At 46.1% G+C, this 14,298-nt stretch overlaps 1 protein-coding gene across 4 annotated transcripts in view; it reads right to left on the reverse strand.

Moving 5' to 3' along the window:
- Positions 1-14,298, reverse strand: part of LOC108918342 (ras-associated and pleckstrin homology domains-containing protein 1-like) — a 59,988-nt gene that overhangs the window by 25,202 nt on the left and 20,488 nt on the right. For 3 of the 4 annotated variants that reach the window (XM_029257801.1, XM_018725479.2, XM_029257802.1), the window contains exon 2: positions 11,330-11,423. The exons of the other annotated variant lie outside the window; for it this stretch is intronic. In XM_029257801.1, the coding sequence (XP_029113634.1) occupies positions 11,330-11,423 (94 nt within the window). The remainder of the gene's footprint in view (positions 1-11,329; positions 11,424-14,298) is intronic. 4 annotated transcript variants of the gene reach the window in all.

Here is a 14,298-nt window from a genome sequence, read left to right on the forward strand (position 1 = left end):
GTTTAGCTGGGCTTGGGCGTGGACCTGCCTTCTTCTGGTACACACACATACACATGCTCACGTGAAAGGACATGCTTGTGAAGATAAAAACACACACTCGCAAAAACAAAGACAGGGACCTGCAGATAAACACAAGCCAAAGACACGCAGAAAGCTCAGTGCTTTGAGTCCCCCCTCCAGATCCTGGGTGCAGGAACGTGGCGGTTTGGGGAGGGGTTCTTGGTGCACAGGACAGACACGTGCTGCGTAAACACGCCAGCAGCTGGGAGAATCTGTTTCACATTACAGACTGACACATTCCATATGGCATAGTGGCCCTGTCGCTAGCGTTGAGCCCACACCTCCAGGGGGACCCTGCAGTGGCTGTGCTGCTACCCCCGGACAGCCGTCAACAGTCTGCAGCCTTCCAGGTCTATCGCTGCCAGGAAGAACTGGCTTCCTGCACGTCCACCATTAGGAAAAGTGAGGCCCATTTGAGCAGCCGCCAGTCTTTCCGTTTCGGGAATCTCCATTTTATAAACGCAACCGTAAGTAAATGTAACTGGAGCCACTTCGCGATTTGCAACTGTGGAACTTTTGAGGATTTCAGTAACCTTTAAAATACAATAGCGTTCATGAGTGCAAGAACGAGAGCCTGAACATCAGCAGTAAAGCACCATGTACCTTTGGTCCTCACTGTGCTGTTCCATTCCTCACAGCTATCGATCAGCACTTTGACAAGTCCAGGCTGATGAGGGCTGCTGGGTAAACTTCCAGATCAGCAACCTCATATATTTACGTTTTAGCTTCTATGCTGCAACATAAATGCTGCGCTCCGTCAACCAAGCCGCTGGTGGAAAAGCAAACAGAGCTAGATTGCAAAGAGGCTATGTTTACATGGTCCGTGTTGAGGGGTGCGCGGACAGGAAACATCCAGGATGTAGCGAATTCCTCATCCCCCGCGGGCTGTTACGTAAGGGTCTCCCAGCTGTCCTCCCAGCGGCCAGGCCACTCCACAAGAACAGCTTCTGCAAACCCTCATGTTACCATGGGCAACAAAGGGCAGGAAAAGCAAGAGTTGAATAACTTCCTCTTCTTGAGAGCAACAGGCTGAAAAACCCAAAAGACTTAAAAGACAGCGAGCCCGTCTTTTGCAGGGGGGGAACGACACCCTCCAAACATTTGTATCAGCAATTCCCATGCATTGATTCGGGGATAATTATGGCTTTAGGACATGCCATGTTTGTAATGGCAGGCTGAGCTTATCCCTGTCTCATGGCAAATCCAAGGCAAGAGACGTGTCAATACAGGAGCGACACATGCAGCTACTCTGTTATCACAGGGAAAACAAGTCTTGGCTGCTGGATACTGTGCCACTCACACAGACTTCTTTCACCTCCTGCTCAGACCCGCATGTACCATGCAAAATGTACTACCTCACTGATGAAATTCCATTTTCACCCTTTCACTAAAGTCCATCGGATGCCCTTCAGACTCCCCACAGTAAAGAACTAGAAGAGGTTAGATCCCAGGAGCCCATAATATAAACTCCAGTGACCTCATGACCCTGAGGTCAGTGTTCAGCCACCAGGAGCAGCCATGTGCTGAGCACTCTGCCGTTGTGGGAGCGCGACAGGTCACGTTTCCGGCCTTGCTGTTCCAGCAGACCTGCTGACAGACGACTGGCCACAAACTTGTCTTCATCCGTACCACCTGTATGTGTGTATATGTATGATTGTATGTGTATTATATTACGCTGGTGTATAAGTGTTCAAATGATGAGAGGGAATTTTGTGTAGTGCATCCAACACTGCAAGTTAACTTGAATAAAGGTGCCTTCTAAATACCATATAGCAATCCCCTCATCAAAAGCTAAAAGCATTTTTATTAACCTTTTCAGCATTTATGGAACCAGTGTCTCCACTACATGTACACAAAGTGAGTAAGACACCAAAAAGAAGAGACGTATAACATGGATCAAAGCTGCACAAAGCCCTGTGAGGGACAGGCCATCCGCAAACAGAGAGCCCAGAGACCAAGAATGCCGTTGCTCTCAGAACCAGTAATGGATAGGCTACCGCTAATAGCTAATGCCAACGGGTAACGCTAACAGCTAACGCTAATGGATAACAAACTCTAAACTCTGCAATGTCCACAGTCCTCACACCAGGCGCATTCCATCTCAGCTGTGGCAAGCAGAGGAAAGAATCTCCATATTAGATCCAGATTTTTTCTCTCTTTTCCATGGAATTTAAAAGAGAAAAACAAATGTCATCTGATTCTTTCAGAGAGGGACTAACTTCAGGCAAAGAGCAGGAATCCAACATCCTAACTCAACAATTCCAGATGTGAGCGCAGCAAAAAAACAGACTCATACACACACACACACACACAAACACACACAAAGTTGCGTGTATAAACACAAAGATGTTTACTATACAAATTGCCAGAAAATGCGGTTGACAGAAAAGAACAGGAAATAGAGTGTGAGTTTGGGAAAGAGATAAAGCTGGAGAATCAGAAGCTAATCTTCCAAAGAGCTCAACGTTCTTATGCCTTTATTCTTTTTTTAATTATTTGTTATTTGATCGATAGAGACCGGATGTGGGGTGAGCTCTAGAGACTCTCTAGATCTCGGCTACTAATCAACATCAGCAGCCATGCTGTCACCCAGCAAGACAGAGGGGTATGTTTGGAGAATGATTGAGGCCTGTGATTAAGCATTCAACTTCATATTGTAGGCTTAAATAGTTCAGACATGCAATCTGAAAAAAAATTACTAAATGTTTTTTTCACACTAAGCATTTCAAGTTGTTTTTGTCCCTTTGACATTTTGGCCTCCACAACGGAGCAGATGTACTCTGTGGATTCTGAACACACCCTGACATAAAAAGACACCAACTGATGAAAATAGAACAAACTACTGAAGGGCTTGAGGTTTCTGAAAAACAAATAAACTGAGAAACGGCCTTTGAAGGCAAACACAACACAGCCTGTACATCTGCTTGGTCTTCACTGTCACAGCTGCTTGGTTTGATAATGTTGTTAAGGGATTTTGAGTAAACTCAGAGCACTGCAATGTAATGTGTAATCATTATGCCATGACTGTATGTACACCAGTTTCCACAGCCACGGTAACCCAGCTCATTTGGAGTGAACTTCATTCCAGTAAATATTTGCACCCAACTGGAACACGGCAGGCCACATAGTGCTCTTACAGACTTGATAGGCTATTCCTCATAATCTTGCAGGGAACATTATAACAGTATATACAATCATGAGACAAGTCCTAGATATAATTACGTTATAGATACATTTTTACAATGCTATAAAAGCTGCACATTAAGGATGCCGTAGTGCTCATCGAAAATACAAGAGCTTGGACTTTAACAGTGGACAGTGCAGAAAAATATGCCCAGAGCAAAACTTTCTCAACCACAAAGATCACTGTGTATGTCAGGTGCAAGTGGGGAAGTGAACAGAGGGGAGCCTGTCAGAGTCAGGAAAACTTAAAACAATAACAAATGAGAGCCAATCAGAGACAGAAATGGTAGAAGCAGGATCATAGGGGAGCCAATCAGAAATAGGAAAACACAAAGTGGGAATGGGGGGAGCCACTCAGAGATAAGAACACATCAAGCAGCAAATGTAAAATGACAGGATCACTAAAGGGCTGGCCTGTCCAAAGTCCATCAGAACATCTGAATGTCTGAACTGTAATGGACTTGGACATCTAGTAGAGCAAGAGGTGGGGGAGGTGGGAGACATTACACGATATATTAAATTATGTTAATCAGCAACAAATTGGACAAGTTTCCTGACCATTTCCTAACTCGCTTTCTAACCAGGGAGTTGAGAGAGAGAGTTCCTGAGCTGAGAGTACAAAACCTGCAGATGGGGCAACTGGTAGCATAGTGATTAGAGCTGCTGCCTTTGGATGCAAAGGTTGCAGGTTCAAAAACTACCTCTGGTTGTAGTGCGCTTGAGCAAAGTACTTATCCTAAATTACTCCAGTGAAATTACCCAGGTAGTATAATGCTGTAAGTCACTTTGGAGAAATGCATCAGCTAAATGAACTCCTGTTTGTGCTCTCTGGCTTCTTCAGCCTTATGCCAGATGATACATATCATTAACATGTGATGTATTACCAATTTACACAGCAATCACCAACCCCAACTGGTGGAGAGATGCACAGCAAGGAAATGCAGGCCAAAGAGCAACTAAGGAACCACATGATCTGAGGGCCCTTTTAGCTCTGTTCTGTCCTCTTGCCTCTCCACACAGCCTGCTCACTGAATCCCACTCTATTAACCTCAGTGGGTTGCCAGGGGACTATACTGAGTGCCCATCGGAAGGAACTCCACTGAAAGCAGGGAATTGAGCTTCTCAGTGCTCTGATCACAAACAGGGAAGTGGAGAAGTACCCTTAAGGAATACACACGCACATTGGCCGAAGATGCTTATCCCAAGCATGGTCGCGGTGAGCCAGAGCCAAACCCGGCAACACAGGGCGTGAGGCTGGAGGGGGACGGGACACACCCAGGGCAGGATGCCAGTCTGTCACAAGGCACCCCAAGCGGGACTCAAACCCCAGACCTGCCAGAGAGCAGGACCTGGCCAAGCCTGCTGCACCACCATGCCCCCCACCACTAAGGAATAATGGGCTCTTAAACAGGTGTTGAAAACTACACACACACATCCCCCAACATTGTTTAAGCAAAGCAGAATGTTATAAACCAATAGTTTCAAAGAAATCAGCACAGATTTGTTTCCATTTGCTCCCAAACTCTACTGCACAGTGTGTGCAGAACTACAGAGTTATAATTTTGCAAGATTAATATGAAACTTTTTATTTAAAAAGTTGAAGAGTGATGCTATCCTGCTACATTACACTACATCCATATATCCCTCCAACAATACACGGACAAGGAAATTAATTTCACTACTCAGTTTACCATCAGCACTATAAGTAGTTTATTGTATTACCAAGGAGAAGTATACCAATATACCTGATGATCAAATGATCAATCAACAAATGAATTATAGGTCTTTGCAAAGGTCCTCTACATGAGTGTGTCTGATGTCTATTTGGAGACAGGGCTCCACCCACTGAGATGCTCATTCATCCAGCACTCTCCACCCAGTTCCACTCAATGGTCCCTCTGTCTGACATCTCCCTTCAACCTTTAGCCAGCACAAACGTCTGGACAACTGGTTTCCGTACACACACACACACGCACACAGAGCACAGAGAGAGAGGCCAACAAAACCTCACTTTGAAGAAAGTGTTCTTCTTTGCTCACCCATCCCTAAAACTGTCGAAAAAGGATGAGCCACATTACAGGTGCAGGAGACAAGCCTCCACACACACACACACATTTTCAGAACCGCTTGCCCCATACGGGGTCACGGGGAACCGGAGCCTACCCGGCAACACAGGGCGTAAGGCCGGAGGGGGAGAGGACACACCCAGGACGGGACGCCAGTCCGTCGCAAGGCACCCCAAGTGGGACTCAAACCCCAGACCCACCAGAGAGCAGGACCGTGGTCCAACCCACTGTGCCACCGCACCCCCCTACAAGCCTCCAGTGGAAATAAATTAACATGTTGAATTAAGCAATTTGTTGAGAAGATATTCTCCTCCCAGTGAATCGAGTCCACATCTAGACAGTACACAGATGAGTGAAAAAAATCAAGAGCAAAAATTTCACAAGGATCTGAGGAGAAACATCCAGGGCCAGCAAGGGAGGCTGCCGATATAGCACGGGGATGATGGACTGCAGTCCTGGGGAGCACATGACTCTCGAAGGTCAGCGCTTGGCACCAGCATTGCCACATCTGTGTGTTTAACAGCCTTCATATAAGATGGAGACAAAATGAATCAGCCCAAGGTATCATTTTTAATGCACCGACTTCCATCTGAGCTGGGATAATCTAGTTTATACACAAACACACACATTGCATATCATTGTGGATATTTCATATTGCTCACTTTAATACAATAAATACAACAAAAACATATGTAGGCTGATACAATTTTTGCACTTTCAGTTAAAAGACATTTTGTAAAAGGAATCTTACAATTCTACAATTGGGATATTTACAATGACAGCCCATTTGTTTACCATCTTTTTTGGGAAAAATTTACCCATAATGTTAGCAACATGTATACCCACAAATACCATACCCCTAGTTACAAATTTGCGCTTGTTTCTCCCATACTTTTCAAATGGGCAATTGTTTTCAAAACCCAATACTGACAGCTTGTCAGCAAAGTTAAAGCACTTCAGCAGCAGAACAGAAAAGTGCCCAGAGCAAACCAAGCAAAGGTTGTATTGTTTCAGCCCCCATAAGATCCGTCTTCCTAACACTGAGGGGATGCTCATGCTACAGTGCCCTCCTATGTGGGGACAAAGGTCCATGTGTCCTCGGCTTCCTTCCACAGCACTGTGTTGAGGAGCAATTCTTTGCTTCTTCACAGTCCTGCTTCCTGTGTGGTTTAGTCAGTCCGAGCTCCCCTCCCTTTTCAGTCCCAAACAGGATGAATCGGGCCTGGCGCTGAGACCCGCCGTTTGGCACACTGCTTTGACGTCATCGTGTCTGCCCACGGCACATGAAAAAGACTTTATTGAGCAAGGCGAGAAGGGTGGTGGAAACTGAAAAGTTTACAAGGGTGTGGCATGCTTCTGCCATCTGAATAATCACGCTGGAGCCAAAGCAAATACAGCAGCAAAGAGTAATCTGAGGACAGCAAAAAAAAAAAAAAAAAATCTAGTGGACAGCAGGTGAATGAAAATGCCCAAGATGCTACGCTGTGCGGAAAAGCAATAATTTCCTGACTTTTATGAGTTAACCGTATACACACAAGACCCTGCAATGGACTGGCGTTGAGTCCAGGGCGTACCCTTGTCATCCTGGCGCCCTGTGCATTCAGGGTAGGCTCTGGACCATGCGTATACACGGCATCTTCCTCGACAAAACTGGGACTGCACCAGCACTTGGGCCTCCTGAAGACTATTCTTAAATCAACAGTCACGCAGCTCAAATAAGAATAATAGTAATGAAAAATTATGGTTTAAGTTTAACATGACTATGGTTAGCTAGCATAAACACAGTCAGCCAGTCTAACCTTGAGACTCGTGGTTTTTTGAGGGACTTCTGTCTACTGTTGCCTGATAAGGAAAAGCATTACGTGTTAGTACTCATGTACAACTTCATCTAAAATGGGAGTACCAACAGGAATCGACAGAATGTGTATGTTCGCTACATCAAAAAAAGTAAGCAGTAGGCAATAGGAAAACGGAGGAGGTGTTTGTGAACAGAATTCCACACATTTAGTTAAAAATTCAGCTAGCTACATTGATGACATGGTCCCTTTAGGAATATGACAGCCCGGATCCTGGCTGCATTCTATTTATAAAACTGGGGTGGAGAATCTTTGTTTTGAAGTACAACTTTGCTGCATCCACACCCGTCCATGAAAGGCAGCACAGTGAAAGAGGACACCAGAGCTGAAGGCGAAATCCTCCCACCAGTCACACTGGAAGCCTCCGAAGCAATATAGCAGATGGGTGGATGGAGGAACAGACAGCCAGACTGGGGCTCCCACCATCGCCAGACAGACGGAGAAGGCTACACTAATGTCATCTTTCACGCGCAGCTAACTGTTGTAAATAAGCACTGATGTCCATGCCCCACCTCCCCCCGCTGCTTTCACGCCCAGCAGCACCAACCATGAAAGCGAGCCATTCGCACAGCTGCCATTTACTGAGCGAAGGGGAGGGACGGGGGCGGGGTAAGGGCAAGGACAGCGGGTGGCTGCCATGTTGGGCAGACTGACACCATGCAGAGGGATGTGACCACAAAGAAACCGCTTGCTCTGTCCTGTTGGCACAGAAGCCTTTCTTCTCAAGCCAGTACATTCACTTACCCATTTGCGGATAATCTGTTTTTGTCCATTTCACAGGCAGGAAATATTCCGTTCCCAACCAGCATATAACCACCTCCTGCTCCACTGTGAAGCAGTAGTGAAGTACCCAGCATGGCTTGTGATTACAAATTGAATACAAATACTGCTTTGCACACACTGGGCGGAGTCTGAGTTCAAGAACAACAGAGGGCAGAGCCCGGACTGCAGGGAGCGGTATTCTCTTCCTGTGCCGTCCAAAAAGAGCGTAGCGATGCCAGGGCGTGTGACAGACGGCACTGCCTAGGTCCACTGTGTTGTCCAGAACACCACGGATGCCTCCATTTTCCCCACGCTGCGTCACTGCAGGGACCGTCAGACGTGCCAAACGGTGGAGAGAGTGGGCGATGGGGCCCTGCTGCGCATTTTCACAGGCTGCAGATTCCATGGCGGAATATGCCAGTTTTTCTTTAGCAAGGACTTCCACTCTGGGACATGACCTCACATGACCAAGAGGAGCCAGTGGGTTTTAGAGTTTGTGATCAGATGACCAATCTCACCACTCCGATGACAGAATTACTACTGTACATACAGTATGAAGCACTTTGTTGCTATGTGCGCTTGGTGTCACAGTCCCCACCCTCCTGTTTGAGCCAGGCTCCAAAACACGCACTTTAAGGGACAGATCAGACCAAAATGGGAGGAGAAGAGAAATGAGAAGGATGCCATGATCCTCCTGCTGCAGCAAAGGCTCTGCAAGAGGCCATGGGTTAGCATGCTTCTCAATGCTTTGCACAGCTCCCACAAAAAATCTCGCATCAGCAGGACTCAGTGCTTGTTTGGCTGTTTTTCTTCCCCTCCTGGACACGAGGCATGATGATAAATCAATACCACATTGCGGACTCTTATTCTTGGCTGCTGCTCCACGCGAGAACACAGACACACGTAGGAAGAGCAGTGATGTGCAGCAACAGACTGAAGGGCTCGTGGAGATGCACCCCAGGGCTCATTGAGAACTGTTGTTCAGCGCTGTCATTAGGGGCCATTTTTGCAAGAAAGCCAGAAAGCAATCAGCACAAGAGCTCCACGCAGCTCGAGTGATGTCAAAAGTTGTATCACAGCCAAGCTTCAGCAGAAAGGTTGCCCCGTAGAGGGGAACGAAGATCTTTATGAGGTCACTTCCTGTGTCCTGTCTGGGACGTTCAGAGCCCAGAAGAAAGCAGTTCCAGCTTGGAAGAGTACAGTTGGTCATTCAACGCCTTTCACATTAATAAGAATTCATGTACAGCTGTCCTCATTCACCTCTCATATTTATGATATGGCATACACTGTATATAATAAATAATGCAGTACTTTACATAAATTCAGTTTTATTGTAAAGAACTGCAGGTCGTTTTTACTGTTGTAATATCGAAAAGTATGCAATATGGTTATTAATGATATGTAATAGGATCCAGCAATGTGCTGTGGAATATATTACATCATGGGTAAAAGCAAGAAGACACCATATTTCTTCAGCCTAATACATGTAGGTTTTGTTTGAGCCTACTTGTGATGCATCAGACATGCCTATCAGTCCATTTAAAAAGTTGGCGCGCTGATGATGTTTGCATAGGTTTACATGCTACCGGAAATATGGAGCCAAATGCTCTGGTCCAGGGCATGACAGCAGAGCAGCTCCCAACGTCCTGCTCCACTTCCCCCAAATTCTGACCTCCTGCCTCTCTTTGTAACGACCATCATGACCTCCTGCAGTGTTATCTCCTATTCCTTATATCAATGCCAAACAAACCTGGATTTTTGCTTCACTGGCCTAGTGAATTCCTAGGAGCCCAAGAGATAGCTATGGCTCGGTGGGTGTTTGGTTCTGCAGCCACTGCACTGCCTAGACTTGTCCTGTGGCCTGAACAATGGTACAGGGAACTTCAGATCAAACCTCCAGATAGACCTCCCAGCCCACAAATACAGCCGCTTTGGCACCCTAGCAGGCAGTTGGAGCCCCCTCAGACAGAGGGTAGAAGAAGCCATTGCTGTGCTAGAGCTGCCAGCATCTTCAGGCCATGTGCAATTCCCACTCGGGTCTTCAAAAACTGTAACCCTCACAACTTCACAGGAGAGGATCAGATTCACCTACAGCTAAGGAAACTGATCCAGATATGCACTCTGGGAGAGTGCTGTGGGGGAGCTCACACAGAGTGAACTGAACTGCACCCGCCTGCCTCACAGTCGGCCCACTGTGTGACAAAGAGCTATTGGCTGACAGGGAGGTACAGCCAAGTGGGTATGTAAATAGCATAGTTTTAAGATACATTTCTGTGATCTGTGTTTCTCTTTTACACCAGATTTTTCCCAATGAGAATTTCAGATGCAGCACAATGGGTAGCTCTGGTACCTCACAGCTCCTGGGCTATGGTTTCAGACCTGGGTCCAAATCTGCTTCAGCCAAAGTGGAGTTTGAAAGTTCTCCATGTTTGAGTGTCTTTCTTCTCTCGGTCCAAAGACACACACAAAGCAAGGTAACGGAAGACCCCTTCCAGACCCTACTCCACCTTGAAAACTACAAGAGTGGTTGCCTACAGTTGACTTCATTCCAATACTCTCTCAACCCCAAGTGCAGTTAATGTCAGCTAGAAGGTCCACACACAGCACAGGTCCTGGGTGCTTCTTCAAGTGAAGGGTGAGGGAAGCCAGGTGGTTCTCCCTTAGGCACAACAGAAATGGTTTTACCCTCCTCCGTGAGGACTGTGGTTCACTGAAGGCCCCCAAGGCAGTGTGAAGGCATTTGCATAGGACCTTGCAGTGAAAGCAAGCCTGTGAAAACACAGAGCTGGGGATTGCGCATGCTGTAGGGATGCATCCACTGACATCTTGTACTCCAAGGAATCTACTCATCTCCACATGGTTTCCATTTGAACATCCACCAAAACCACACTTCGTGGCAAGAGGCCGGGAAAGTCCTTGTCCAACACACTGAGTTTAGAATACGTACATTTACTATATACGTTGCGTGGAAAGTGGAAAGTATGTCTTGTAACTGCCCCCTTCCCCATGAGATTTATTATTATTGGTTCCATCAACTCGGCAAGTATGCCGATCCTGGGAGTCACTATGAAAATCTTTGTGGAAAAGAATAGAAACAGGAGGAAAAAATAAAAAACAAACAAACAGGAAACCGAGTCTCTGCCAAGAAAAAAATGTTAGGCTTGGAGCAGCTTTTCTCAAAATGTGTCATGTGTGAGGTGGGGGAGAGGGGGATAGGGGGGTTGTCTGAAATGACTGGAAACATACCTCCCCATTCTGTGAGCCTGACACTGTAATTACGCTACACAAAGGATGGCAAAAACACGTATAAAATGAGGCACTGAACACTGCGGCATATAGAAGAGCACTACGAGACTGGAGGAGGATAGATCCATGGGGATCTGCCAGGAAACCAAGCCTCACCTCTGGCTCTGATGTCCTACTTCTCAAAGACCAGGGCCTTGACGTAACTAACCACGGCGGAACTCTGGCCAGCGGGCGAGCACTCAGCTTCTTCCTGAGAAACAGACAGATCTTAGTTGAACTTCCATGAAAGCAGCAGCTTGACCATAGCCTAGACCATAATTCATTTCCTTTGGAGTAAAAGCTAAAAATCAAACTGCGGTTTTGTATGTTATGGAGCGTAAACAGCACAGAATGTGCTCCTGTGCAATGGGGTGACAAGAGGCAAATCAACACATACTGGAATGGCACGGGGGCCGAGTACCCGAGTTCTCCAACACCTCGGCACCTGAGACACTCACTGCATTGCATCACAACCTCACTGGAACCTTCCTGTCCCCAGTCTGGTTCCTTTACCGTAAAATCAGAGTGGTGCCTGAAGGTCTGCCTCCAGCCATAGCGACCAGACCACGTAACCTCAGGCATGACGGTACCCACTACACACACTCTGTTGGGAGCTCTGGGCGTGAAGGACTAAGCTTAAAGCTCAGCGCTAACCAGCTCATCAGAGGGGATTTGCCCTGCAGTGTTGATAACTCCTCTGAGCTGTAGCTCCCATCAGACAGTCGCAGACTCTGGGTGGGCTCCTGTCCCCACTAAGCCCCAGGGATGGGTTCCAGTTCCTAAGTTAGAGAGTCACTGATACCCTCTCATCCCCTGAGCCGTTTCCTTGAGTCGCTGGGAACGCCTGGCAGCTTTACAGTATTGAAGACATGGCGACTGGGTTGGCTTGTGCATATTTGTAGAGTTGGGTGTCCTGGGAGCTGAAAATGTGTGAGTGGACCCCCTACTCCACCCTTGCACCATCACCTAGACAACCTCCTACTTCTGTGCCCCCTCCCCTTTCCCCTCCCCCTCCTCTTGGGCAAAGCAGCTGTCCCTACAGCAACTGCATAGGCCATCAATATGGGAGTGTGGGGGCAACAGGTGGCACTAATTGAGCTGCTCCAGTCTGTGTGCGCACACTTGTGGGTCTGTGTGTGTGTGTGTGTCTGTGTGTGTGTGTCCAAATGCTCTCCATCCCTCTCCGTTTCATGACGGTTTTGTAAAAGATTTAAATGTATTTTACATGCTGCGTAAGAGACATAAAGAAACAACATCATGTTAACAGCAGGTAGTCTCTACACTTCTCTTTCACCAGTACTTTCACACCTGTATGACTCCAATATATTTGGCAGGTAGCGTAGTAATGGAAATATTTGAGGGAGTGTTGCAGAAGAGGCTGTGGTTCAAGAGTAGGTACTTAACCCGAATTACTCCAGTAAAAACTCTTGCTCAATAAATGGGTACAGTCTAGATAAAAGGTGTCAGCTAAGTAACAAATTAACTGCTTATTTGTTCATTAATTCATTCATTAGTATCACCTTCCAGGGTCATCATGGTCCAGAGCCTATTCCAGAAGCATAGGGCATGAGGCAGTGTACACCCTAGATGGGATGCCAGTTTATTGCAGGGCAGTCACACACTCATTCACTCACACAAACACACACTATGGGTGCTCTAAAATCACAAGTTCACCTTTTTAAAATAAAATGTGAAATATAATTTTTAATAATAAGCTAATTGAATAAATGAAAGTATAATAATAAAACCAAAAACTGATCTTGTGACCACAGCTGCAGGAGGGGGCTTTCCACTCTGTGATTAAAAAAAATCTAAAAAAGCTCCTGTGAAGTAAGATTTGCACATCGCTATGAGACAAAATATCTGCTAAGCAACTAAATAAACAAAATAATCCAAGCGAGGATACACACACCTCAGCGCCACCTCATTCAGGAACCTGATGTCTTAATCATGCAGGAATCACTCAGACAGCGCATACTAACATTCATAACAAACCACAGGGCAAAGATAATACACAACCCTATAATCGTTAACACTTGTCTAATACTTTCGAGAGGAACTGGTTTCTGGGAAAAGGGCAGAAATTCCTAACTCCAACATGCCAGTATGATTAGACAGTGAAATGCTTGCTTTTCGACAGCAGCTGAAGTGCCGTGTGTTTGGCTCCACAGCGACTGGTCTGCATTAGTAAGGTGGATTCTTAATGATGTGTGAGGCTACGCCGAACTTATGTGCAGTGCTTCTAGATCCCCTAATGAAAGCTATTACACTGGGCCATAGTGATCTTGATCATCATGATGGTGACCATCATCACTGTTAAAAAGCCCTTGTTATTTCCTCACGTTGCATTTGCAGTCATAGGATCTTACACCACATATGAGAACAGCTGGTAATGTAGTGGTTCGAGTGACTGCCTTTGAACCCAACAATTGCAGGTTTGAGCCTCACCTCCAGCTGTAGCACCCTTAAGCAAGGTACTTACCCTGAATTGCTCCAGTAAAAATTACCCAGTTGTATAAATGGGTAAACAATTGTAACCTTAACATTGTAAGTTGCTTTGGAGAAAAGCGTCAGCTAAATATGTAAGACCAGCACTTAAAAATACTTTTTGGAACGACTGATTTCCATTTACATTCATTCATTTAACTGACGTTTTTCTCCAAAGTGACTTACAATGTTAAGAGACTTACAATTATTTACCCATTTATTTACAAAGCTGGGTAATTCTACCGGACCATTTAAGAGTAAGTACCTTGCTCAAGGGTATTATAGCAGCAGGTTTCCGTTTATATGTAAATATTTATTCCATCTATTTTGTTTTTTGTTTACTATAAATAATAATGCCACCTTCACCTCAGTCTTTGGTGTACCCTGTTTCTGCTCAGCAGTTCTATCACATTCAAGGGAATGTGGCACAGGTGGCACAGCGAGTACTATTGCTGTCTCACAGCGCCCAAGTGGCACAAGAGGATGTGGGTTCAATCCCCTACTTAGTCTGTGTGGAGTTAGCATGTTCTCCCTGTGTCTGTGTGGGTTTCCTCCAGGTGCTTTGGTTTCCCCCCACAGTCCAAAGACATGCTGTTGAG

The sequence above is a fragment of the Scleropages formosus genome, chromosome 14, assembly GCF_900964775.1.
Source record: "Scleropages formosus chromosome 14, fSclFor1.1, whole genome shotgun sequence".
Lineage (NCBI taxonomy): Eukaryota > Metazoa > Chordata > Actinopteri > Osteoglossiformes > Osteoglossidae > Scleropages > Scleropages formosus.